At 38.6% G+C, this 24,242-nt stretch overlaps 1 protein-coding gene across 1 annotated transcript; it reads left to right on the top strand.

The window, feature by feature from the left end:
* The first annotated feature begins 1,529 nt into the window (after positions 1–1,529).
* Positions 1,530–21,941, top strand: SSX2IP (SSX family member 2 interacting protein). Its single transcript, XM_040072881.2, has 15 exons — positions 1,530–1,589; positions 1,868–1,992; positions 8,410–8,543; positions 9,263–9,429; positions 9,653–9,853; positions 11,473–11,583; positions 12,837–12,972; positions 14,626–14,701; positions 14,779–14,950; positions 15,676–15,826; positions 17,022–17,158; positions 17,573–17,740; positions 19,817–19,925; positions 20,759–20,879; positions 21,060–21,941. Exons 3-15 carry the CDS (start codon positions 8,501–8,503, stop codon positions 21,211–21,213), a joined length of 1,746 nt encoding a protein of 581 aa, XP_039928815.1. The 5' UTR covers positions 1,530–1,589; positions 1,868–1,992; positions 8,410–8,500; the 3' UTR covers positions 21,214–21,941.
* The last annotated feature ends 2,301 nt before the right edge of the window (positions 21,942–24,242 follow it).

Here is a 24,242-nt window from a genome sequence, read left to right as displayed (position 1 = left end):
ATAAATATTTTATATCCTAATTACTGGTATTTCTCTGTAGTGGTGGTTTTCCAGTCACAATAGTCATTCTGTCTACTGCATTCTAAGCCTCTTTTCTGTCAGTAAATTTTTTTTTTATTTTCTTTTTTTAGTTTAGTGATCTGGTCTATAACACCCTAGTTTTTGATAAAAAATAGCAAGAATAATCATCAACCTCTTCCTGTCACTGAAAACCAGGAAATAAAGCATCCCAACGAATGTACTAGGTTAGAAAGCTGACATTAGTTTATTAGCAGTGCCGATGCATGGGGATTTCTCCTCAAAGCATTCACCCAGAGCAACCTAACAGGCCAGGTTATATCCATGGAACTAATGCCTATTCATCACATTTCTACTACATATTCATTACATTTCCTGAATACATGTGTACATGCTAATTATTTCCACTAACTTATTTGAATTTGAGGTCTTTTGACTGTTTTTGGTAGTTGTTTGTGAACACCCCATGCCTCAAAATTTCCATTTTATAGTCCCGGATTTTCTGATGAATCTCCTTTCCTTGAGATCACTTTGTTTAATGCTCGTGCTTATTTGCACTGAATTCTCCAACAAAATACTCTCCTCCAAGCTAAATATAAAGAGAATATTGGACGTGTTCTGGTGACCTCATCCTAATTTAAAAAGACACCACAACAGGTTAAAGTTGATAATATTGAAAATTGTTGTTTATTAACCTGGAAATACACTATGAGGAAAAGTTCAAAATTTGAAATGCAACATGTCACATATTTAATGGTGTGACATTGGAAAGTTTAATTTATGTTCTCTGGGTGATAAAGGATGGGCCAGGCTGGGTATCTTGGTGCTCCTTCATCATCATTCCCAGCCACAGAGAAGGCTGTCAGGTCTTCCCCAGGGAGGTATTTTTATGACATGGGACTGGGAGAAGAATCCGTTGAGGGCAGCTGTGGTGAAGGACTTGGGGGTTCTTGTGGATGAAAATCTGGACAAAAGCCAACCCAGAAAACCAACCCTGTCCTGGGCTGTATGCAAAGAACCGTGGCCAACAGGCCGAGGGAGGGGATTCTCCCTCTCTGCTCCCGTGAGAGCCCGTCCGGAGCACCGCACCCGGCTCCGGTGCTCTCAGCGCAAGAACGGTGCTGTCCCGGGAGAGCGGGTCCAAAGGAGAGCACGAAGATGCTCAGGGAGCTGGAGCACCTCTGCACCTCAGGCTGAGAGAGTTGGGGTAGTTGAGCCTGGAGGCGGCTCGGGGCAAACCTCATTACACCTTCCCGTTCCTGAAGAGAGCTTTTGAAAGAGAGAGAGTGACTTTTTACGCGGGCAGAGAGTGATGGCACAGGGGGGGCCGGGTCGAAACTGACCGAGGGGCCGGGCCTGGGCCTGGGCCGGCCCGCGGGCAGGTGGCGGAGGCGCGGCCGGGCCGGCAGGTGCCGTTCAGGGTCTCCCGGCAACCGCGCGGCCAATGGCGGCGGGGCGGGGCGGGGCGCGGCGCGGGTTTAACCCCGCGGGGCCCGCTCGGGGCCGTGCCGGCCGCGGGGTTCGCTCGGAAGCCGCTTTCCTTCTTCTGCCCCTCCCTGCGGCCGCAGCAGGTGGGGGGTGCGCGGGCTCCTCCGCCCCGTCACGGGCGGGGCGTTGGGCGCGGCGGGTAACGGCGGCCGCCGGCGGGGCGCGGGGGAGGCGGCGGCGGCCGGGGGCGGAGGTACCGGAGGTGCCGGGGCTGCCGCGCCGGGCTCTCCTGCCGAGCCCGGGGCTTGCGGCGCTCCCGGGGTCTGGGCTCGCCCCGGGCCGGGGCAGGGCCCCGGGCGGGGGAGCGGCAGCCGCTGGCCCGGGCGGGTGGTGTGCCCTGACATGTGCTCCCTTCCCTCAGGCTCCGGCTGACCCGCGGGGACGAGGGAGAGCCGCGGCGGGGCTGGGCTTGGCCGGCGCTCCCCCCGGCGCTGTAAGGCCCAGCGTCTGCTATCCTGTGAAGCTACAAGCGGCAGATGCTCGGAGGTGAGAGCCGTAAAGCTTTCTACTGAGTCAGGGAATTTGTGGCTGCTCGGGTTGAGCTGGCGGCTCACGTGATGTAAGAGTACGGTTTTCGTAAGTGACTTGGGCACATTTCTTAAACGCTGTTTAAAATTTTATTTATTTGCGGCAAAGCTGCTTTAAATTTGAAGACCAAATCGGAATGCGGGACTAGTTTGTAGTGTTCCTGCATCCCCAGATTACGTAGAGTGCTCTGCTGCTTGCAGTGCTGAGTGAAATAGTTCAGCAGAGCTCCATAGGCTGCCAAGGTATGATAGGAATTTCAGGGCAATGACTTAAAATAAGAGGTATTCGAAGTAAAATGTGAACGTATTAGGTAAATTTTAACAATGAACTTAGGAAGGGCGTCTAGAGAAATGGTTTGATACAGTGGATGGGAGTTCAGGTTATAGGTGTTTATGGGGGAAGATATTTTTGTTTTGTTTTTTTGGGGGGAGGGGGTGTGGGAAGGATGAGTGCAGAAAGCTGTGATACTAATATCAGTTTTAATTTGGACCGGAAAGATCACAGGAGAGGGTAGCACCAGGGTCATGGGGCTCAGTATATTGGTTTTGAAGCTGGCTGCTGATGCTAAGGAAAAGATGTTAAGTACAGTTTGATAGTATGGCAGTGCTTTTATCTGTATATCCTTCCAGGATGCTGCAGTCTGGAATTGAAGGATTTCTGAGCAGAGGCCGTATCTGTCTTTTAAAATGTAATAGGTACTGATGGATGATTTTCAAAAAGTTGGAGGCAGTTTATGTATTGAGTATTCACAGCACCTCATGGTGATCCAAGTCCACAGTGTGTCTTAGGTGGAAAAAATGCCCTTATTTCCCAGCTGTTGCACTGAATGTTTCATTGCATTCTTTATAACTGCTGTGTTAAAAGAAGCAAAGAATATGTTTTCTGTATGTTGGTCCTGTTTCTCCAGCTGTTTCCTCTTCTAGTTGAAAAGTCACAGCTTATTAGTTTATTGTATGAAGGCATTGCTTGACCTTTCTTGCACCATATTTAGGTGTACTCTGTCTTTTTTTACAGGGGAGGTTGTACCTCTGTGAGATATTTAAAGTGGAGAAGCGTAGTATTCATTGTGAGACATTATGGTGGTCTCTTCTGTTCTCTGCTCCAGGGTTCTGTTAACTGCCTGGGAGCTGTTATTTCCAGAGAACTAATCATAGGGGCTTGGGATCTCTTCCTGCATGATAATGCCTAACTAGAGTCTGTTGGTTTAAGTGCATAGCAGAGTTGTTTTTTCAATTGTGTTAGTTTGTGTTTATGGACAAGAAATTTCAGCTGCTGATTTTTGTTATCCATTTGCTCAGTGTGAGGACTGCCTTCTGCAGTTCATCATTCAGCCTTTGTTTATTTTTGTGAATAACGCTGTATAGTACATGAGTATATCACATGTTCATCACCTTTTTTAAAGTTACTGAACAACAGAGATGCCTGTCCCTTTTGGGACCCTAATTTTTATCTCTTTCATATACTTTGCTCACCCTTCTAAGACTTGTTCCTACACTTGGCCATTTCCCATTTATAATTAGTAATTAATAAATTCCTTAACATCTTAATTTAAGGGCTTTTGGAGAGAACATTGTGGAAAGGTTTTGAAAGTCCAATTATGCTGTCTTGCCCAGGTGTGTTGGATGATTCCTTCTTCCAGAGCACTGTGGTAGACTTGTTAGTGCTCCTTGCTGCCACATGCTGACATTTCACCGGTCCCATTTGTTCGGAGCTGTCTTTTCTGTAACATGTTTTGATTAATAGAAACCTAGAATTTACAGGAGAATTATTCCTTGAATTCCCTGGTAATCTCTAGAGAAATCATGTAGTTGTCTTCTTGCATTCCATGCCTGATTTAACTTTCAGGTTATATCCTACTGAAACGTGTAAGTTGCCTAATTTCTGATATCTGGAATACTAGTTCTGGCTCTGTGCAGTAAATAGCTCACCAACTTTAGGAACTAATAAGAGAGTGGTTTGCTTTTCTTTTAAAAAGTTGTCTGCTTTCAGAGATAGACAGCTGTAAAGCTTGGCTAAAGCTGACCTCAGGAAGAGGAGGACATACAGAAAATGGTTTCTGAAGTTCTCTTCTTGTCTGTGACATAGGGAGATTTGGTAACAGAATGTTCTTCTCTGGTTACATATAGTAAGTGGTTTCTGAGTGCAAAGGGAGAAATGCAGTTTTGAAGATTAACAATAGAGTTATTGTTTAGTGATAGGAAAATGCTAATGTGAAATCCACTGTGCTAGTTCAAAGTGGGGTAGGAATTTGGGAGCCAGATAAAACATTTCCATGTGTTTCAATTTTTTCAGTGATCAGATTAACAGAGTTTCAGTCATCTGTGTACGTAGCATGTAGAGTTGAATCTTGAGGTAGTACATCAGATTATATTCCTTGTAACCTGTGTGTTTGAGGCAAAGACCATGACAGAACAGGCATTGAACACTGATTTTTATCAGATGTAAGAGTATATTCTTGTGTAATTATATGTGTTGAGAAGATTGTATATTTATTTTCTTAATACCCTTGTTAATTTTAATTAGTTTTCCTTTTTTTTTTTTTTTTTTTAGTTAAATGGAGGGGAGAAATGTAGTTGGGACTTTTGAGTAAGATGCATTCAGAATGAGCAGGGACTTCATACCCACAGGCTAGGTGGCATGACTTGATTTTTCATGTTACTTTTGACAATACTGGGAAATTCAGCTGAAAATCTGATATTACTTAGTTTCCATGGAATGTGGATAAGTTGAGGGCTTCCTTCACTCCCGTTTTGAAGCGAATAGATTAATGATTAAATTACCACAATTTTGTAAGTGTGGGCAGAAAAATCTGGGCTCAGATTTAATTGCAGGAGGCATCATTAAAATGACAATATTAAATAAAGATCACTAAAAATGGGTGTTCTTTTTACTGTACCATTATCACTGGGTATCATATATATTAGTGCTAATGATAAACTTATTAGAAATTCTGTAGAGAGACAATAAACATCAAAACTTTAGGGAGGAAATGCAGGAACTTTCATGGCAATTACATGAATTAATCAAGTCATGACATTATCAGGGATGTATTTGTAAACCTACAATGTCATGTCTAGAATGTACCCTAAGTTCACCCAGACTTTTGTGTCTTTTTGTCTATCCGGATAGAAGCCATCTGTGTGACCTCTGCGGATTACTGGACAAATGTAAAAGCTTTAAACAGCTCCCTAGCTCCCTTTGGGTATTATTTTAGTAGAAAAGAATCACATTGGTCTTCAAGTAAATGCTAAGTACCCCCGCAGTTTTACAAGTTGAAACACATGCCTGTCACAAGTTGTAGTGTTTGAAATATACAGAGAAGGAATGTTAGACAACTTCTGGCTGATGCTGACTCTTGAAGCTTTCTTTTGAGACACTGCACTTGTCCAGAGGTGCTTTTCCATATCTTCCCTACCTTGGTGGGGGGACATGTATAAATCTTCTGGGTTAGCAGATAGTGCATTTCCCACTTGTCACACCCTGTCTGGGTTAGGGATGACCAGATGGTGCAATATGATCACAGCACTGTGACGATTCTCTGCTGATTGAGTGTGTTTTACTAACCCAGTTACAACTGCTCCTTTTCAAGTTTAAATATGATATTTAGAAATTTTAAGTGTACTTTATTGTGTTAAGTTTATAATTCTACTTCTTGCTGCTTATGGTTTTCATATGGCCTGAACTCAGGCTTACTGAATCAGATTTGTCTTAAATCTTGGCACATTTATTTACAGTTCCTCTTCTGTTCCCCAAAACATAAACCAGTAATTTTATGAACAGCTTCTTTCAGCTCTTTGGGCTTATAAGATATACTAATTTTGAACTTAAATCATTCTTGAAAAGAAAGATGTATTTATTAGTGTGTTATCTAGAAGTTTCTGGAAGCACTTCTGTACCTTTTTTGTCCAAAAATTCAGAGGGTGGCTTTCAAAGAAGTTCTGGTATGTTATTACCTTATTACCATGACAGTGTGTTTTTTTTTTGTTTTTTTTTTTTTTTTTTTAAGTTCCCTGGGGTTTCTGCACTTCATTCATTCCAACTAGCACTTAAATGCCTTGGTGTGATTACTACTTCCTTGGTATTAATCAAACTCTCTGTTTTTAGTGGGGTGTATGTTGGGGTCTCTGTGAAAATTTCTTTTTTCGGTGAGATGGCTCTGCTCTTGTATTCACACTTTTGAAGTCTGGGTCCCAGAAGTTCATTCTTGCACAATCCATCCATGTCTTGGCTGCCAGAAATTTCTTGCATGGCAGGGGAAGTGATGCTGCCAGTTGGGGCAGTGGGTGGTTACAGGTGTTTGGGCAAGTCATTGAACCTGGTAGGGAAGTAACTATAACAAATCCCCGTGTACAGGGTAGTCTTGCTCTGAATGAATCTGCGTGTGACTTGCTGAGTGCAAATTTAGGGACTCAATGCATTACTGTACCTGGGTTAGTCCTGCTTCCAGTCAGACATTGTTTAGGGTGATAGATACTGTGTCAGAATAGTACTGTCAGTGCAGAGAGACCTGGGGGTTGATAATACTCTGTGTTCAGTGAGTGTGGGTGCAGTCTCTTAAGGAATAAAAGCTGGTTTGTTTGGATAGCAGCATATCTAAAATGATGTAAGTATTTTTGCGGACTTTCCAACACTTGATGGAATTTGTATATTGATGTTCTCAATAATATTTTGAAAAATGTGATTAGATTGCAGGGTTGTGATGTCAGTAATGAAAACATACTTGCATCTTAATTTGCTGCCTTTTTTTCTTATGTTTGTGCATTTATCTATCTGATGGCTCTATCAAAAATGAATGTAGCATGTAAGTGTGCCCTCTTAATACTGACTTTGAATTCCATTTAATAAGCACTATTGTCAGTTAATTTCTGAACGTCTTGCTTTTGCAGGGGGGAAAAAAGAGAAAAAAATGCATAAATCAAGTGTAGCGAGAAAGCAGAACAAACCATTTCTTTAACAAGAACAGCAACTAGATCATTACATTGACTGTTTTCTTGCTGCTTTATGTGTACTTTCTAATCTGAAAGTTTTCAGGAGCTACTAAATTACAGCACACATGAGGAATAACTGATTACCTTTTTCCCCATGTACACTTATGAACCTGAAGAAATGTTCATCCAGCTGGATAATTATTTAAGAGTTTTTTCTAGTGCTGAGCTTTCTATGAACATGACTGTGCACCAGTATGATCTCTGAAAAACTTGGTCTTTCTTTGGATGCTCTATTTTGTGCTTTGATATTTGATATCTGTTTTTACTCTCTAGTCTCAAGAGACATTAGGGATAACGAACCACTCCTCCTCTGTCCTTTGCCTTCTTTCCCTGCCCAAATAATATTTTTTTCCACAGTGATAAAAATACAAGGTTTTGGTGTCAGAAATTTAGAAATTTCTTAGCCAAAGTGTGTTTATTGGAACATTAGCAAGGGGTTAGGCAGGAACATCCCTGTGCTCCAAAATCTACTGAATCCATCTAAAACAGACTTTTAGGCTTTGTTCCAAAGTGTTGGTTGAAACAAAGAGGCCTTTATTTCTGTCAGGTGGAAAGTTTGTTTCCCTGAAGTATCATTGTTTCTGTAACAGCTGATGGGTTGTGCTGTCCGAGTCTTTAGCATCCAAGCTGGATTTAAAGTTTCCAGCAGTGAGAGATAACTAATGCCATTATGTGCCTTCTTAGTGTGCGGTGGGGGTGGGCTGAGGGGACGAGCAGCTTGTCCTTTCTTTTGGGCGGGTGGCTTCCCTTTGGTTTCCAGAGGGACAGTGCTGTACTGAGAGGCTGTGCCAACAAGGGTAAGCCTTCTCCTCTTTGTTTCCTTCAACAGTTTTGGAGTTTCTGCAAGGAAGCAAGCAACTTGCTTCCTTGGCCATATTACTAAATGTACAAGTTAATTAAAATAGTAAAATATTTATTAAAAGCTCCTTTGCTCTCTGCCAATATATCCTCTCTAGAGCCTTTGTAATACATCTATTTAAGTAACAATCTCACTTAGACAGACCTATGTTAAAACTTCATGTAAATTTACAGTAATAAAATTCCTTCCTGGTTATATGTGGCAGGAAAAAATATTTGGCTTGCTCTTTTTTCTCTGATGTACATCAACAGAAAAAAGTAGTTATATACAGTATGAGTCTTTATTTTCACGTGTTTCTGGCATTTTGGCTTTGGTAAATAGTTTACAAGACAGTGAAGACTAAATATAGATAGATGCATCATTTTTACAGAATACTGTTTGCTGTGCTTACTGTGTTGCAAATTTAGTATTAAGAAGTGTAAAGAAATTTCATGTGGTTCAAATTCAGTAGTCACTCTCCTGTGCCTTCTTTAACCTTCTAGCTGTATTAGCTGCTTTTGTTAATCTAAAATGCTCTTTCTATTTCAGGAGATGCCTACGTAACACACGTTGCCAGCAATTGTACTAAATACTTTGCTGCTGAACCAGTTGCTCAGGTAGCCAGCCTGTCTCTGTTGCTATGGGAGATTGGAAGACTATTACTCTGCCGGTGCTGTCATCAGGTAAGCTGGGAATATTTTGAATTTAGTTGATTTGCTGATTTTACCAGCGATGTTATAGCAGCTAAAGGGAGTGACTGGAGTTCTGTGCATGACATTTTTGAGCAGTTTAAACAGCATGGTAAATAATACGAACAGTGCTTTGTTTTGGATTGAGTCCTTACAGAAATGCTAATGTAAAATACTGTCTTTGCACCTGCATGGAAATGTTAAGTACTTGCAGTCACATTTTATTTTTTGTAATCATGCCTGTCAATGTATCTTGTATTTTCAAAGATTTCTTCACTTTTTCCATATTCTTTTGCTTCATAAATTGGTTACAAATTTGTTAAATGAGTAAATATTTTCTTGCTTATTTCTGCCTAGTGGAAGAGTAAATTACAGCATACGCTTAAGTATAATAATGCAATACATTCTATAAGAATTTTACTGAATGCTCATGTCTTGCACCTGTGTTGTATTAAGTCAATAAAAAGGAAGTGTGCTCAGTTTTTTCTTGGTGGATGAATACAATTTGAAAGGTACAACACTTTAAAGTGTTATTGAGTCTAAATCTTGAATGGAAGTTTCTTTTTTATATATGCTGTGACTTATTTAATGTCATTCTAGATCAAATTCTGATCTCTAGAATCTAAATTTCTGTAAAAAATACTTTGAGTACATAAGGGTTTGATTTTATGTAGTGTGTTAAAATAATAGCTGATTTCTTCTTAATGTTTTAGACAGCAAAAATATACTTCCATATACCTCAGAAAGAAAGAGATCTCCTACAAGCATGAACTCACAAGTGCTACGCTTGTCACTGCCTTCATCCAAAAACATGCACAGCTTTTTCAGTGCCTTCTGCACAGAAGATAATATTGAACAGAGTATATCCTATATTGATAGGGTAAGCCAGATCTTCCTGTTTATTTCTGTAAAAAACAATTGACTGGATTAAGAAGGCTTCTTCCTCAGTGCCTAGGAGCTGAAGTTGGTGGGAAGTAAGATTTGGGTTTTCCCCCCTTCATACAGGATTTCACCTGATGCTGTTTCTGTCTTTCGGAGAGTGGTGGCAGATTGATCCAATTATTGATCTCATTTTCCTCCCCTCCTCCCTTTTCTTTTACCAGGAATTAACAACACTGGGCTTTCCTTCTATTTATGCGGAGTCCAAAGGAAAAGAATTAAATTTAATAGCTATCATAAATTGTATGAATGAATTGCTTGCACTGCAGCACAAGAACCTTCGAGCTCAGGAAGAAGTAGAAATGCAGCATCTGAAACTGGGAAGTGATATGGATCATTTACAGAACTGCTATGCTAAGTTAAAGGTAGAAAGCAAGATCATTCCACTAGAATTATGCAGCTCTCTGCATTCTTAACAGCAAGTCCTTTTTTGTTTGTTTGGTTTTTTCCTACCCAGTACTAATTTGAAGTTGTATTTTGGGGTTTTTGGAAGTCTTTTTTCCCAGAGGAAAATTAACCTTAAAGTTAATGAAATATGAGTTAATAAGAGAACTTCTAATTACTTAGCATTTTAGCCTCTTTAATCAGGCAGGGGGAAAGACTGTTTGAATTGGGAGTGTTAATGTACGCTTTGGGTGAAAATATTAAACACTTCAGTTCCTATCATTTTAGTATTGCTTAAAAGGGTATGCCCAGCTCTGAAAGATAGATTCCCAATGTAACTGTAGCAAGTAAAAGCGCAGATGGCTCGTCTAGTGCAGGGTTTTTATTGGTCTCTTTCCATGTGGTTTTTTTGTTGTTGGATTCCTTGAACATCCAACTACAAAGTCTCTTTGTAAGAATTGCTCAGAAACTGTTGTCAAACCAGAAGTTACTAAGCTTCATTTTATCACAGGATAAACACATGCTCAAGGCCAGTCCCTGCGGAGTAGCTGATATATTGAAAGTTCCTGGATGCACTTGTATGTGCAGTCATATTAGAAAAGACTTGACTTTCTCTTAATTCTGTCAAGAAAATAAAATAGAAAAAAAGAAAAATATTTAAGTGCATGATTCAGTGCTTTGTTAGGTTTGCTTTTCACTTGGGCTGGTCGGCGCTATCTCCTTGAGAAATATTGCTGTAGATTTTCAAAATCATAGTAGTCCTTTGCTGAGATTAGTCATTCATGTAGAAGGATTTTGATTATATTAAAAGTAATCTGTAACTGCACACATTTTTATACAAACACTATAAAATGTTAGGGTCTAGAACACTCCAGTTTGCTTTCCCTAGATGAATAGCTTTAGGGGAAGAGAGGGAAATCTTCTTAGTACTGCATGAATCCCACGGCATTTAATTTGGCTGTCAGCTTGTGAGGTTTCTCATGTAGATTCTTTCAGGTACCATACAGCAATCCTCTTGACTTCCACTATTGTGTTACTTGTATTTCACTGTAGTTTGTTTAGAAGTTCTTGCTGCTTAAATATATCTATGCTTGTATGTCACTACACATATGAAGTAAAAGCTTGTATGTAGTATTTGGCTGCCATTTAAGCTGCCAATTTCAAGTCTTAGTCTTATTCATGGACAAAACTTTCTAAAATGTTAGTTTTGCATTGTCTGTTTTAATGAGATCATCTGTCTAGTCTTCTCTGTATGTGTGAAGTGTTCCATTTGCATTGTTATCATCACAGTCTGTATATCTGTGTTAATTTTACCCTCGATTATTCAACAGAAATGCTCCAGTAAAACTGTAGCTCCAAATTCATACTTAGGTTGCTTAGTATCCACCTCACTCACACAGTACAGATATACTTACAGAGTCCTGACTTAATGAAAAAGTCCGAACTGCAAAAGATATCTGTTAAATACCAAGCCCTATCTCAAGTGAGGTGGTTTGGCAGTTTGGTTAACGTGGCCTGTTTGTTTTGGTTGGTTGGGTTTCTTTTAAAGTCTTATGCTTTTAATTTTTATTGATACTGAACTTATCAACGCTTCTTCTAGGAACAGTTGGAATTATCTAAAAGGGAAATAGTTGGGCTTCAGGAAAGAGACAGACAACTGCAAAGCAAGAACAGAAATTTGCACCAGTTACTTAAAAATGAAAAGGATGAAGTGAGTTGCTTTGTACATTAACACAAGTCATTATTTAGATATTGAAGAAAAATTTTTTTTTGCACGGAGTCTTGTAATTGCTCATTTTGAATGTGTTTTTTTTTGTTGTAAATGTTGTCTTTCAAGGTGACTGGCATGTTGCATATGGATAAATAAGTTCTGTAAGCAATAGGTCCAAGTTACAACAATAGTAGAGAGCATGGCAGTTGTGCAGTTTTCTGAGATTTTGTGTGTAGCTTTATCTTAGAACATTCTGATATATCAAAAATTAGGAGGGGCAACAGGATTCAGTCACTTACTCAACCATTTTGTGTAGAGAGGCTTTTGGGGTTTTCTTATTATAGATCGGAGCAAAATACCAATAAGAAGGCGGGAGGTGAGGAGAAACCCAGCTCAAAACCACAGTCACATTAAACTGAAATATCTTGAAACAATCAAGATCAGTGAACACTTTGACATCCATGACACTTCTTAGTTTGGGATTTGTTTCCTGTATGCTCCTTTCCTAGCACTGTACTTCACACAGCTCCTATGTTTTTGTGAATGTGGCTCCTCTAAATTTGTGACTGTTCTGTGTTCATAAACATATTCATACAGTTGGGAGTCCCCATACTAACTGTACATGGTGAACTTCCTAAAGTTCCAGCATAAGATATATTGAATGTGCTGTATGTTTGTAAGGTTAAATCAGAAAACTTTAAAACCCCCAAACTATACAACCCTAGGAATTGATGATACACGTCAAAAATTTGCTTCACTATGTTTTAATGTTCTTCTAGACCAAATGGAGTAGTTTATCTTTCAGTGTCCTGCTGCCCCAAGGAAGAGGAGATTTTTTGGGTTTTTTTTAGTGTAAGCCTAATAAGCATAGATTAGAATTGGAGTAAACCTAGATCCTGAACATGAATTACTGAAAATAAAGATATCTTTCTCTGCTCCCTTCAATAAAGACATTAAAGGTTATGTGACTTATCAGAACATGAGGGTACTTCATAGTATCTTCAGAAGAATTATAGTATTATGATCTGCTTCTTGTGATGTGGATTTCTGCTGAAAAGAAACTACCTCTCCTGAGATAAGTCTGAGATCAGAATCCATGGGGTGGGAGAGTTCTTCTAATTCCTTTTGTCACTTCCTTTTACCAGAAGTACAGTTAACAGAAATTTTGTTTTGCTTCATGCATTTTAGTTTTCTGAAGAAATTTGTGTTTATACTACAGTGGAAGAAACAGGCTTTTGTGGCATTGCTTTTAGGTTCAGAAGTTACAGAACATAATTTCAAGTAGAGCTACACAGTACAATCATGATATGAAGAGGAAAGAGAGGGAATATAACAAATTAAAGGAACGTTTACATCAATTAGTCATGAATAAAAAAGACAAAAAGTTAGGTAAGTAGCTCTTTGAATTTTCCCACAGCAAGATTATCATGTTCTGTGTGTTAACCAGAGCCAATTTTAAGCATTTTTATCATTAAAGGCAATGCTGCCCTCTTGCAGGTTTTATTTGGATGTTAGAATGTTAAAGAAAAGATGCAATATTTCATGTTAGCTGACTGTGTAAGACTTTTCTACGTTGTGTTGCATGGGATCATTACCAAGCATAAACCAAATCCTGATCTTACCAAGTGAGGTGGGGTTGTTTTTTGTTGGTGGGGTGGTTTTTTTGTGTTGTTTGTTTGGGTTTTTTGGTTTGGTTTTTTTTCCTTACTAAGGAAAATTAGTTCCTAGGTTTCCATAGGTATCAATGCCTATGCCAGAGCCATCTCTCCTCCGTTTTCTTGCTGCTATTGCTATCACAAGATTTTAGATAATATCATAAACACTGTATTGTTCCAAGTAGTTGCCATCAGGAAGGGGCACTGCATGAGCTTTTTACTCTGGAGATACTACACTCTGCTTGTGGTTAGCACAAGTAATGAGAGGTTTGAGAGGAAGTAACACAAGGCAGATGTACCATCCTGTACTATGTGAAATGAGGACAAACCAGATCTCCTTTATCATGAGTACTTTTATGTTGTACTGCCCAAAAATTGCATTCAACACATTTGTCATAAGTGCTTTTTGCCATAAATATAGTTTCCTGTGAAAAGAATGGCTGAAAATGGGTATTGTTGTTAGGTACTAAAAAAGAGTACCTTTTGGTTCATATATCTGGCCTTAAAGTATTTATATAATATATCTCCAGTGGAAGGGAAGTCCTGCTCTTGTCTACCTGTCGCCCCCAAACTCAGCTGTTTGCCAGCTGTAGTGCATGTTCTTTCATTTAGTTCACTAAACCAGAAGAAGACTATTCATGTTGTTGCCAAGATGGTTCTCTACTGACTTAGATTTCTGAAAGTCTTCATGGTTAAGCCAAACCAGGTTAGGGCACAGCAGGAAGAACATCTAGTTTAGCTGCAGAAAATCTTTAGATATCAGTTCAGTAAGCTCTAGAACCTTCACTCTGAGGTCAGCAAAATGTAAACATTCTTGACTTCAGATGGCCAGCGCTAATTCAAGCATCAGTGAGATGAAAACAGCAGGGTTTAAAAACTAGCTACTGTTTGCTTGATAGCTAACTAGCTTGGATCACTAATCTGTAGTCATATATTGGGTTTGGGGTTTTGCTGTTGGTGTGGTTAGGGTTTTTTATTTTTATTTTATTTTTATTCAAATGTGGACAGAGAAGTTTTTGTTTTAAGGAATACCTTATGTAACATTAATGAAGTTCCTTACCTAAACAGGAGATAAAACTGGTATTATTCCTAGAATGAGCATAGAGTTGATAGACTGATATCAAGGTTGAAATAGGGATGAAGGTATCATTAAGAAATGCATAAAAAAGATAAGACAGGATGAGAATACATTCTTCGGAGTTTCCAAACTCAAAAACTTTTTTCTATGACTGTTATTTTTGCTTTAAACAGGGCCATGTGGTTTCATTTTTCAAGATTGAGGGGGATATTTGAGTAATGTGGTCTTTTTATTATAAATGCATTGTCATCTAAATCTTTATCTATTTGCATGTTGTTTCACACTTTGAAATATCCTTTTCATTTGTAGCTATGGAAGTTCTAAATTATGTTGGTAGAGCTGATGGGAAGAGAGGTGCATGGAGGACTGATAAGACAGAAGCCAGGTAGTTGTCTTAGAACAACATTAATTGAAGCATGTATTAGAGCTATTATGTTGTTACTGTAAGATTATTTCTTCCAGAAATGAAGAAGAAATGTACAAAGTTCTGTTAAGTGATTATGAACAACGCCAAAAACAGCTTTTACTGGAAAATGCTGAGCTAAAGAAAGTTCTTCAGCAAATGAAGAAAGATATTATTTCACTTCTTCCACCACAGAAACAAAAACCTAAAGAAAGATCTGAAGATGGGCTGGTAAGTATTCTTCAGTATTAAGTGTTAAATCTCCCCAGTAGTTTATGGTATAGGGCTGGAGTAATTTGATACTTATTTAAAAAAAAAGTAAACATCTTCTGAGAGTTGCAGTGGATTGCACATCATGCACTTTGCATGAAATCCATCCGTGTTTAAATATTCTGCTCTCTGTGAACAATGCACAGTGTATTCATTCCAGGAAGTCAATGAAAAGCTTGAAAATAGTCTTTGAATTTAAATGCGTTAGGTACTCATATGTAATTCTGTATTGCAATGCAAAATACTGGATTTTGCATGCCTGGGGGTTTTTGGTTTTTTTTCCAGATTTTAAGTATTTCTTTACAGGATTTTTTTATTGAATACTTTGCTGCCATGGCTGTGTAGAAAAGCACTAGATTCTCTGTCACCTTCTTTATGGGGTGTGAGTACTCTTCTGAACTTGACTGGATGACTTGCCCCCATGTTGGGGCAGCTACTGCTGAAGCCTGACAGCAGGACGCAGCAGGTTGAGAATGTTAGAGTGGCTGAGCCTTGCCTCCTCAGCATTATGCTGTCAGGGAACTGAACTCCCTGAGAGTCAAATTTCCCTGGATGGAAAAACCTTTCCTTTATTTAAAGGTTTTCCTTCTCTTCAGTAAATTGAATCTGTGCACATATTTATATAAACAAATGCACATATTTGGAGGGCTGAAATGGTTTGCAACTTCTTATTTCTGCTCCTACAGGTGCTGTCAGACCAGGAGGAAGATAGTGGAGAATTAAATAAAGAGAATATGTGGGAATTATCTTGTGAAACTGTACGAGAACAGCTTACCAACAGCATTAGAAAACAGTGGCGAATGTTGAAAAATCACGTTGAAAAGCTGGATAACCAAGGTCGGTGTTTAACTGCATTATGTGTACATATAAAATACATTTTAGAAAAAGTAATGCAGATGTGGCACTCTGAAATAATTGGATTCAAAACATGTAATTCCCTCTCAAGAGCCTTGTCATGCCACATCCTCTGAGACTTCTTGTGGCATTCTAAAATCAGCTGACTGATGGTATGGTGCGGGACTCTCCTCATTTCCAGCTGTTAAACAGCATTAAGACAGCTAAAAATATATAAAATTCTTTCCTAGTATTATTTTCCCATGCAAGTAAATGCAGCCACTGCCACAGGGATGTTTGCTGTCAAGAGTAAGATTGAGAAGGTCATGCATGCAATTGTGAATAAAAGAGCAGATGGCCTTTGAGAATACGTTTACACCCCAGAAAGGATTTCCAGAATGCTCGTAATACTTTATTTGGTGTAACTAATTGAAAAATAAGCATCAGGAAAAAAACCTACAATTATTTGTACTTTTTTGGAGTCATCTTCAAGGGGTTTTTTTAGTTTATAGGGATGACCATAGTATTTATAGCCATTTAGGATTCTGTTAACATTCAAGTGCTGGCTTTAGGGGATCAAAACTTGACTTATTACAATCATTGTGATTTAGCTATGCATTAAGTTAAATAAAGCCAAATATAATTGTACAAAATAGAACCATTTCTGTAATTCATTCTCTTACTGGAATGGAAACATGCATCCGATGTTTGTTGCTCCATTTCTACTTCACAGGACTTGAAGGAAAAGGTTTTCTTTTTATATCTGTGATAAATTTAGTTACTGTCATATTTTTATGAACACATAAGCCCTTCAAAAATGGGCTCAGAAGAATGGGCGAGCAGCATGCCAGTGAAAAATCTTTAGTTGTCTTGAGTTTTCTTTTAAATGACTGCTGGGACAAGCAAGGATTTTGTAACTCTTACTGCAGTGTAGATGATTGGTTTACCTTGGAGAATGTGAGACAGCCATGTTTTGTTGTTTTGGGTTTTTTTCTGAACTGGATTTGATGGATGATTACACTTGTCGCACCAATTTTAGATTTCTTGTCTCTGATAGAAATGCTTTTGAGTACACTGTGTATCTGTCTCTCAGGCTGAAACAAATAGTCTAAAGCCTTTTGCTCTTCCAGGGAGCCTCTGATACGAGATATTGGGGTTTTTTTAAACTTGTTTTAAAGATGCTTTGTTTCCCCCTTAGTTTCACGTGGACATTCAGGAGCTTTAAATGAAAAAGATGTCATTTCAAGAGAAGACCATGAGCTAGAAACTGAAAAGCTAGAGTTAGAGATTCAGCAATGTAAAGAAATGATCAAAACTCAGCAACAGCTTTTACAGGTAGTAGGCTTTATATTTTCTTATTGTTCTTGATTGAATCCAAGTGTATTTTATTTAACATTCCGCTGTTCTTGCCTCTGAGCCTTTTTCCATTCCTTGATCATGCTTTTAAAATAAAACAGCTTAGTGGGTTGTCTTAACTCTGCTAGTGGCTTGGTTAATAATTTATTAAGGACTTTTTACTCCTGGTAGGAATAATTTGGGGGGGCTAAACAAAAAAGTGAGGCTGCCTGAACAGGGACACTTTGATTGCTATCTGAAATCTGTCCCTGCTATCCACCAACTTGATATCCGCTACATTGTTTCCATATTAAACTTCAACCATTTTTCTAATAAAACTGAACCTGTGGAAATACTGTCCCTCTTAAGTCACTCTCAAATTAACATTTGGCTTTTGTTGCTTTACATCTACAGCAACAGCTTACATGTGATGATGACACCACTCTGTTACTACAAGACTGCTATTTGTTGGAAGAAAGAGAGCGTCTTCAGGAAGAATGGAGACTATTTCGAGAACAGAAAAAGAATTTTGAGAAGGAACGAAAAAGTTTTACAGAAGCTGCTATTAGATTAGGACTTGAGGTATTAGGAATGGGAGCTCTTATGGAAGATGAATTACAAGTCTGTCTTTTGTGCATGCTAAAGTGCAGCCATCCAGCGATATCTGTTTCTGATGTCTATAGAGAAAGATCATTGCCATACTGTATAAAACATATCTCTGGTTGTTCTGGAAGATCATTCTCTTGGCAATTCAAAAAGCCAAGGTTTTTGCTTGTATTGGAAAATACAGTTTCTGCAACTGGAATCAAACCATCTTTGATTCAGCTTTTGAAATATTTTAAGTGTTTCCAAAAATTAACTAAATCCCTTAGATACTGCTGAAGTTTGGTTTCCTACAAAAGTAGAGCCTATGCATATTTCAGTGAAATTTGGCCTCAGGGTTGAATCTCAAAGGTGCTTGATTTCTAAACTTTGAAAAACAATTACTTTTGCAAAAACACCAAGTAATTGCTATGTTTCCCTTAGTAGGGTCATTTTCTGTTCTGTTTTTTTAGTTAAGCTGGTCAGTAAGCACAGATACTGGCAGTCAGGGTAGATGTGTCTGTGAATGAGCTCTAGTATGTGTCCTTTGGTCTATCCCATAGTTAGGGCCGAAAATGTGAAGGGGCTTACAAATTTGGCAGAGAAAGGTCATGATGATGTGATTGTGAAACTAGGATGGTACAGATATGACAGGAAAAAAGCTATTGAAGGAAAAAAGAAATGGACTTCATTGCTTACAGAACCAGAACAGCTTGCTTTGATGTGCAGGGCAGAAAGTTGGAGTGGGATGTGATTAAAATTTATGAAGCCATGGCTTCAATTTGAGCAGATAAAAGCAGTACTGTTGTTCACGAAACCCCTCAAGACTTGGACTAAAGGGAACTCTTAATTTTGAAATTAAGTCAAAAACATACCCAAAAAGGTACCTTTTTTTTTTTTTTTTTTACAGTTAGGTAGCTGTCTTCTGGATTTTTTTTTTTTTCCAAAGGAGACTGTAAAGGCAATGTGTGCCATCAAGTTCCAAAAGCAGTTGTCTGAGCTTATGGGCAGCACAGTCACAAATAATAAAAATGGGGCACAAGGGGGTGCCTTTCAGTATCTTTAATCAAATGGCTTTTGGGAACGGGAACCTGTGAGGGAATGCACTGCAGATAGTGGCCATGCTCATAAATAGCATCTCTTGTGGCCACTGTTGGAGACCAAATACGGAGCTAACTGGCCAACCTGTCTGACCCAGAATAGCTACTGGGGTAGCAGTAGGTCACATGGTAACAAATACTAACTATGACTCATTTAATTTTATTTGCATTTTAGTGAGTTGGTTAATTTCATGTTGCACATTGAATTCAGCTTTAAAAGTCATGAATGATAAACAATAATTGTTTGTCTGGAAATGTTTAGGATTACACTGCAGTATAACTGCTCATGCTTCAGCTTGTCAGAATGCTGAAGTATGAAATGAAATGAGAAGCAATGCTGTAGGCTTTGTAGGTGTTTGTGAAAGTTTGCGTTGGAGTTCAACTTCCTCTGTTTTTCTACTGACATAGAATAGCAGCATCCTGTTTCACTGATGGTTTTTGGAGCTGAAATAGCATGTTGCTTGGCTCCAGAGCCATTGGATCTCTTGGAGGTTTTCTGTTAGACATTATTTTCTTTTTCTGTGCTCAGAAAGTGAAACAACACTTTTTTTTTTTTTTTTTTAAAGACAATCAGTGCTCTTTTCAATGTAGGTTTTTCCCCCTGTTTAGAAGGTTTAAGCAGTAATTGTTCCTGGCAGCTGCCTTGGAAGAGGGCTGCTCCAAGAGGGGGACGTGCTGCTCTGAGGGGGATGGGGAGCATGGGAGATGAAGTCACTGGAGTGTACAGCAGTAAAGTGAAAGGATTACTCAGACCTCTGTGGAACAAACTGGGACTTGGCTTAGAAGTGCCTCCTCAGCCAATCCTCACTGGGCTCAAAAGATCGCTCACAGACAGTATTTGCTGTGTTAAGCTGTGCTCTCCTTGGTGACGTGGGCATGTTACAACTTGGGCTTTCTGAAATGGAATAGCATCAGTTTAATGTGGGCTGGGATTTTTCCTGTGGTCATAAGTGTAAACTGTCATTTCTTTTCTTAGAGAAAGGCATTTGAAGAAGATAGAGGAGCATGGCTGAAGCACCAGTTCTTAAGTATGACTGCTGATTGCAAGTCTGAAAATGTGACAACTCCAAGTGCCTTCTTAAGAAGCAAGTATTTGGTTCAAATTATGTTCTTGCACAGTTTCTTTTTCTCCCTCTCAACTAGAAGTCGTAGCTATAAGCAAAGAAATTTAAAAAACAAAGTCTCAAGAAAAATTTTACCATGTATCTGTATGCTTCCGCACGTCAGGGCAACAGATGGTTCAAAATTTCCTTTTAAAAAGGGAATTGCAACTGCCTTCCTGATAATTACATATATAGTCAATTTATATTTGTGAAAGAATCTGGTGAATATCAAATACCTGACAGCACAGCAGGTAACTTTCAGGTGCTTTCATAAATACTGTAGAACTTGTAATCATTTTGGTTTTCCACTTCATATGAAAACTTTGAAATCTAAATGTGAGAAGGCATTGATCTGGCCCTGCTAAGTTGGCCATGTCTTTCCATTAACTTAAGTGATAGTTAGGTTCGTCTAAACAGTAAGACATCTAACTTTATTTTGATTTTGTTTTCTATATTCTGACAAGTTTGCAGGTTTTTATGTTGGTGCTAATTACTGTTTGTGCATGCTGAAAGTCAGTCTTTACTTAATGAATAAGAAAGCCTTATCAATTGTAAAGTGAGAGAGTTTGAGTGACTTCATATGACTACTTGCAAATTTAGAGTCCTAATTTTAACATAACTTCATTCAATAGCATTACATATACTTAAAAAAACATATACCATGTCTATATCAATAACAGTTATTATTATATCTCTGCTTTAAGGGCTGTGTGTTTGGTTGTTTTGTTTTTTTTAAAGAAGAGGACACAAAGATTGGAAGGACTTGCTTATTTCCAGTGGATTGTGGTTTAACTGATGATGTGTGTCTCTCTTAGAGTCTGACCCAGACATCCGTTTAGTGAAGTCTGCATCTCGGCAAAGAAAACCTCCCTCTGTGTTGAGTCCTGCTGTTTCACCAGAACCTTGCCAGATATCTCAATATATTACACAAAACAGGTTAGTGAAACAATGTTGTAGATGGTTTTTAAAATGCTGAACTCTATGTAGCACAGCGTAATCTGAAGCTTATGGTTGGTATATAACAAAGGATATTAAACACTGTATCATAGAAACAATACTCATTTTCCATTCAGAACTTTATCTGTTTGCATTGTAACTTTTTTTTCCTGCTTCCAGTGTTGCATCAGAGAAACCTGCTGCAGATAACATGCCAAATCTGTGGGTGGAAAGTGATGACAAAGAAGAAACTGAGGAATGCACAAAGTCATGGGAAGACTCTGGAGTTGGCACTCTGCTATGTAGAAACTTGCACATGGAACAGCTGCCTTAGACTTCTAGGGTTGCCTGCTGGGGTTTTTGTTAGAGACTTGTTCATAAACTTATCATTCTAAATGAAACAGAATGCTGTGAGTTTGATCGTTCTTCTAGAGGATTATGTGGTGATCTGAATTGTGGTGTGTTTCTGTGTGTGTGCGCACATGGCTTTTATTTTTTAGACCATTTTTTTGCCTCTTTCTTGCAACTCTTGAAAGAAAACTTAAAAATATATAAAAGCTTTGATATTTTTCTAGTAACAGAAGCTCTAATTCTGTGAATAAAGCAATGGTCTGAAACTTTGACTGTAATGAAATACTGGATCCTAATGTTACTTTTCATCACAGACAGAGATAGCACTTTTAGAAATTGTTTAATTATTGGACATTCATTTATGTCTCAAGTGTAACTGGCATTAAATCCTCTTTTGCCTTGACTTGAATGTACAGTATACTGTAGATTTTTAACAAAACAGGTTCTATATTTATTGTGTGATTTGAAAATACCTCTTTGATATCTCAATGATTTAAAGTGCAAAATCTTTATATATTTGTAAATAGAACAAGTGGCTATGCTGAGAAACCATGAAATGAAATACATACATACATAAATATTATTTTACATGGCATTTTAAATTGTTTTATAGTGATACTCAGTTTACAGATCCATTAGGACTTTGAATGGTTCAGTCAGGAACCAAAGTATTTCAAATGTGAACAATAAATGTGTAATTCTATTCTAAAAGACCCTGGCTCTATGGTTTGTTTGCAGTAAACTTTTAAGTTACCATGGTTATAGGGCTGTATGCAATGTCTACAAATCTGGTGCTGGTTTTGTATTTTATTAGGGTTTTTTGTATTAATTGACTCCAGAATTTTATTTTAGATGTAGCCTTGGGGAAGTTTCTTTTGTTTATCATGTAATAAAAGTAGCCAAGTTAGAGGTAAGATGTTTCAAGGTCTCATTTACCTTACTCAGCGTGTTTAATTTTCCTGGCCCAGTACAAATCCATTTTCCCTTGTTGGGTTTTTGTGCTTATGTGTTCATATATAACTCTGCATGTGTTGATCACTTGTATAGCTCTGATCGCTGTGTAATTGGCCTTTTGGAAGATGTCTGGGCTTAAACTGCCTTTCCTGGGGTCAGAGGTGGGAAATTAACTCAAGTTTAGAATCCTTCACTGAAAATGCATTGCTGCTCTGCCCATTTCCTTCAGAATTCGATGGAGCGTAGTGATTGGATTAGCTGGAGAAAAAAGAAAAAACAGTAGGATAATACAGGGAGCAGAAGAAACTGCAGTTCTCAAAGAAACTAAGGTAAAAAGCTGCAGTTTCTGATGTTGAGCTCAATTCATGGAGTTCCAGTTTGCCGTGAAGTAGTAAGCAATGTAAGCTGCAGAGGATGCTTGTGTGGTTTCCATATAGCACCTATAAGGGAGCAGAAGTGGATGTAATGATGATACCAGTTCTAATGTCTTGGTGGGCTTTTTGCTACATGGGTAAGTCAGGTTGGAAAGACAACATCATATGTCTGTTTCTCTTGTTCTTCCCCAATAAATGGGTGTTCAATGTCATGTTGTTCACTCCAGCTTTGTTGCAGTGTACATTTCCTGTTGGTTTCACGTTTCCCAGCGGTTGGGAAGCCCTTGCCTGAATTTCACTTGTGGAGGAATAAATACACATTCAAAAAACTTAAGTAAGTAAAGTGAAAATTTGATATATAAAGTGGGAAACCAGAACTCTGCAACAAGGATTATTTTCAAGCCAGTAGTGACTGCAGATCTTCATGCCTGAGGCAGGATCCGGGTGCCACCAGGGGCTGCTGCTGTTCCAGTGTATGCTCATGGTGAATTGCTGGGACCATTAATTGTTTGCTTTACTTGGGCCCTCCTTCTTCAGCCTGGTTTTCTTTATGAAAGTAACTGTTAGGATAATAATGCCTTGAAGAACAAAATAACTTTTCCATTTAAACTCTTGTTTCTGTCCATTGAGTGGTTAGAAGTTAGTAAACATTTTGTACTCCTTTTTTGCTTTAGAGTTCTGTAACCTGTCTTACAGAAGGGGAAATACGTTTGAATGTCTCTATGGAAGAACTAACTGTGCTAGAACGGTGTAAGCAGTTGAGTCCTGAGCCTGGCCTCTGACTTGGTCTGGAAGTGTGGAGTACAGATTCAGTCCCATCCCTGTAAAGAAGTGAAACATAGAGTTTTTGGGTTTCTTTATATACAGCATCTAGGAAGATTTAAAATCTGAAGCTGCTGTTAATAATGGTGTGAATTCTGCAAAGTGACGTGGTACTTAGAGCTGTTGAAAAAAACCTGCAGGATCTTTCTTACTCAGAGAATTGAAGAGCAAAGTGGGGAGACAGGTGTATATACACATAGGTGTATATTTGAAATAATGTAGGGGATGCTCTTCTCAAGGAACAAGTAGAGACCCCCAGACACTGATTTATAGTACAGCTATTGTTAACTACTTGTGCATGATATTGAAAAGATGAGTGGTTCTCTTAAACTGTGGTGTTTCACAAAAATCTTTAAATATGAAATTCGTTGCTGCTTTTTCAGCCAGTGATGGGTGTGCTTCTACCATAAATATCAGTCTGATTAGGTATGAGTGCTTACTTTCCAGGATTATATTAGAGTTAATTTTTTTTCCCTTTTCATCCCCAGTGCCCGAGGCCTATGCAATATATAGTTCCTGCAATACCGACTGTATAGCAAAAAAACCTAGTAAATGGAATTTTTTCATAAGCTGTCACAGCAGCTGTCTTCCTCCTTTGAAGAACTGCTTCAACCAGGTTCTGCAAGCATGCTCTAGCTCAGTTGCAGCAGGGTGAAAGAAAAAGCAGACTATATTCTAGCTTATTTCCTAGGGCTTATTCTGTGTCCAGGTACATTTCAACCAGGTCAAGGTAACTGATATATCTAGATAATACCAATACAAACAGGTTCTTCTTGAGAGGAAAATGGAAGGCTATGCAGGGTAATGGCAGTACTGCAATACTGTGCATGTTGAGTAAGCTTAGTTATTGTGCAGCTTTTTT

Source organism: Hirundo rustica, chromosome 9, assembly GCF_015227805.2.
Source record: "Hirundo rustica isolate bHirRus1 chromosome 9, bHirRus1.pri.v3, whole genome shotgun sequence".
Taxonomy (NCBI): Eukaryota; Metazoa; Chordata; class Aves; order Passeriformes; family Hirundinidae; genus Hirundo; species Hirundo rustica.
This window is presented reverse-complemented; position numbering and strand designations above follow the sequence as displayed.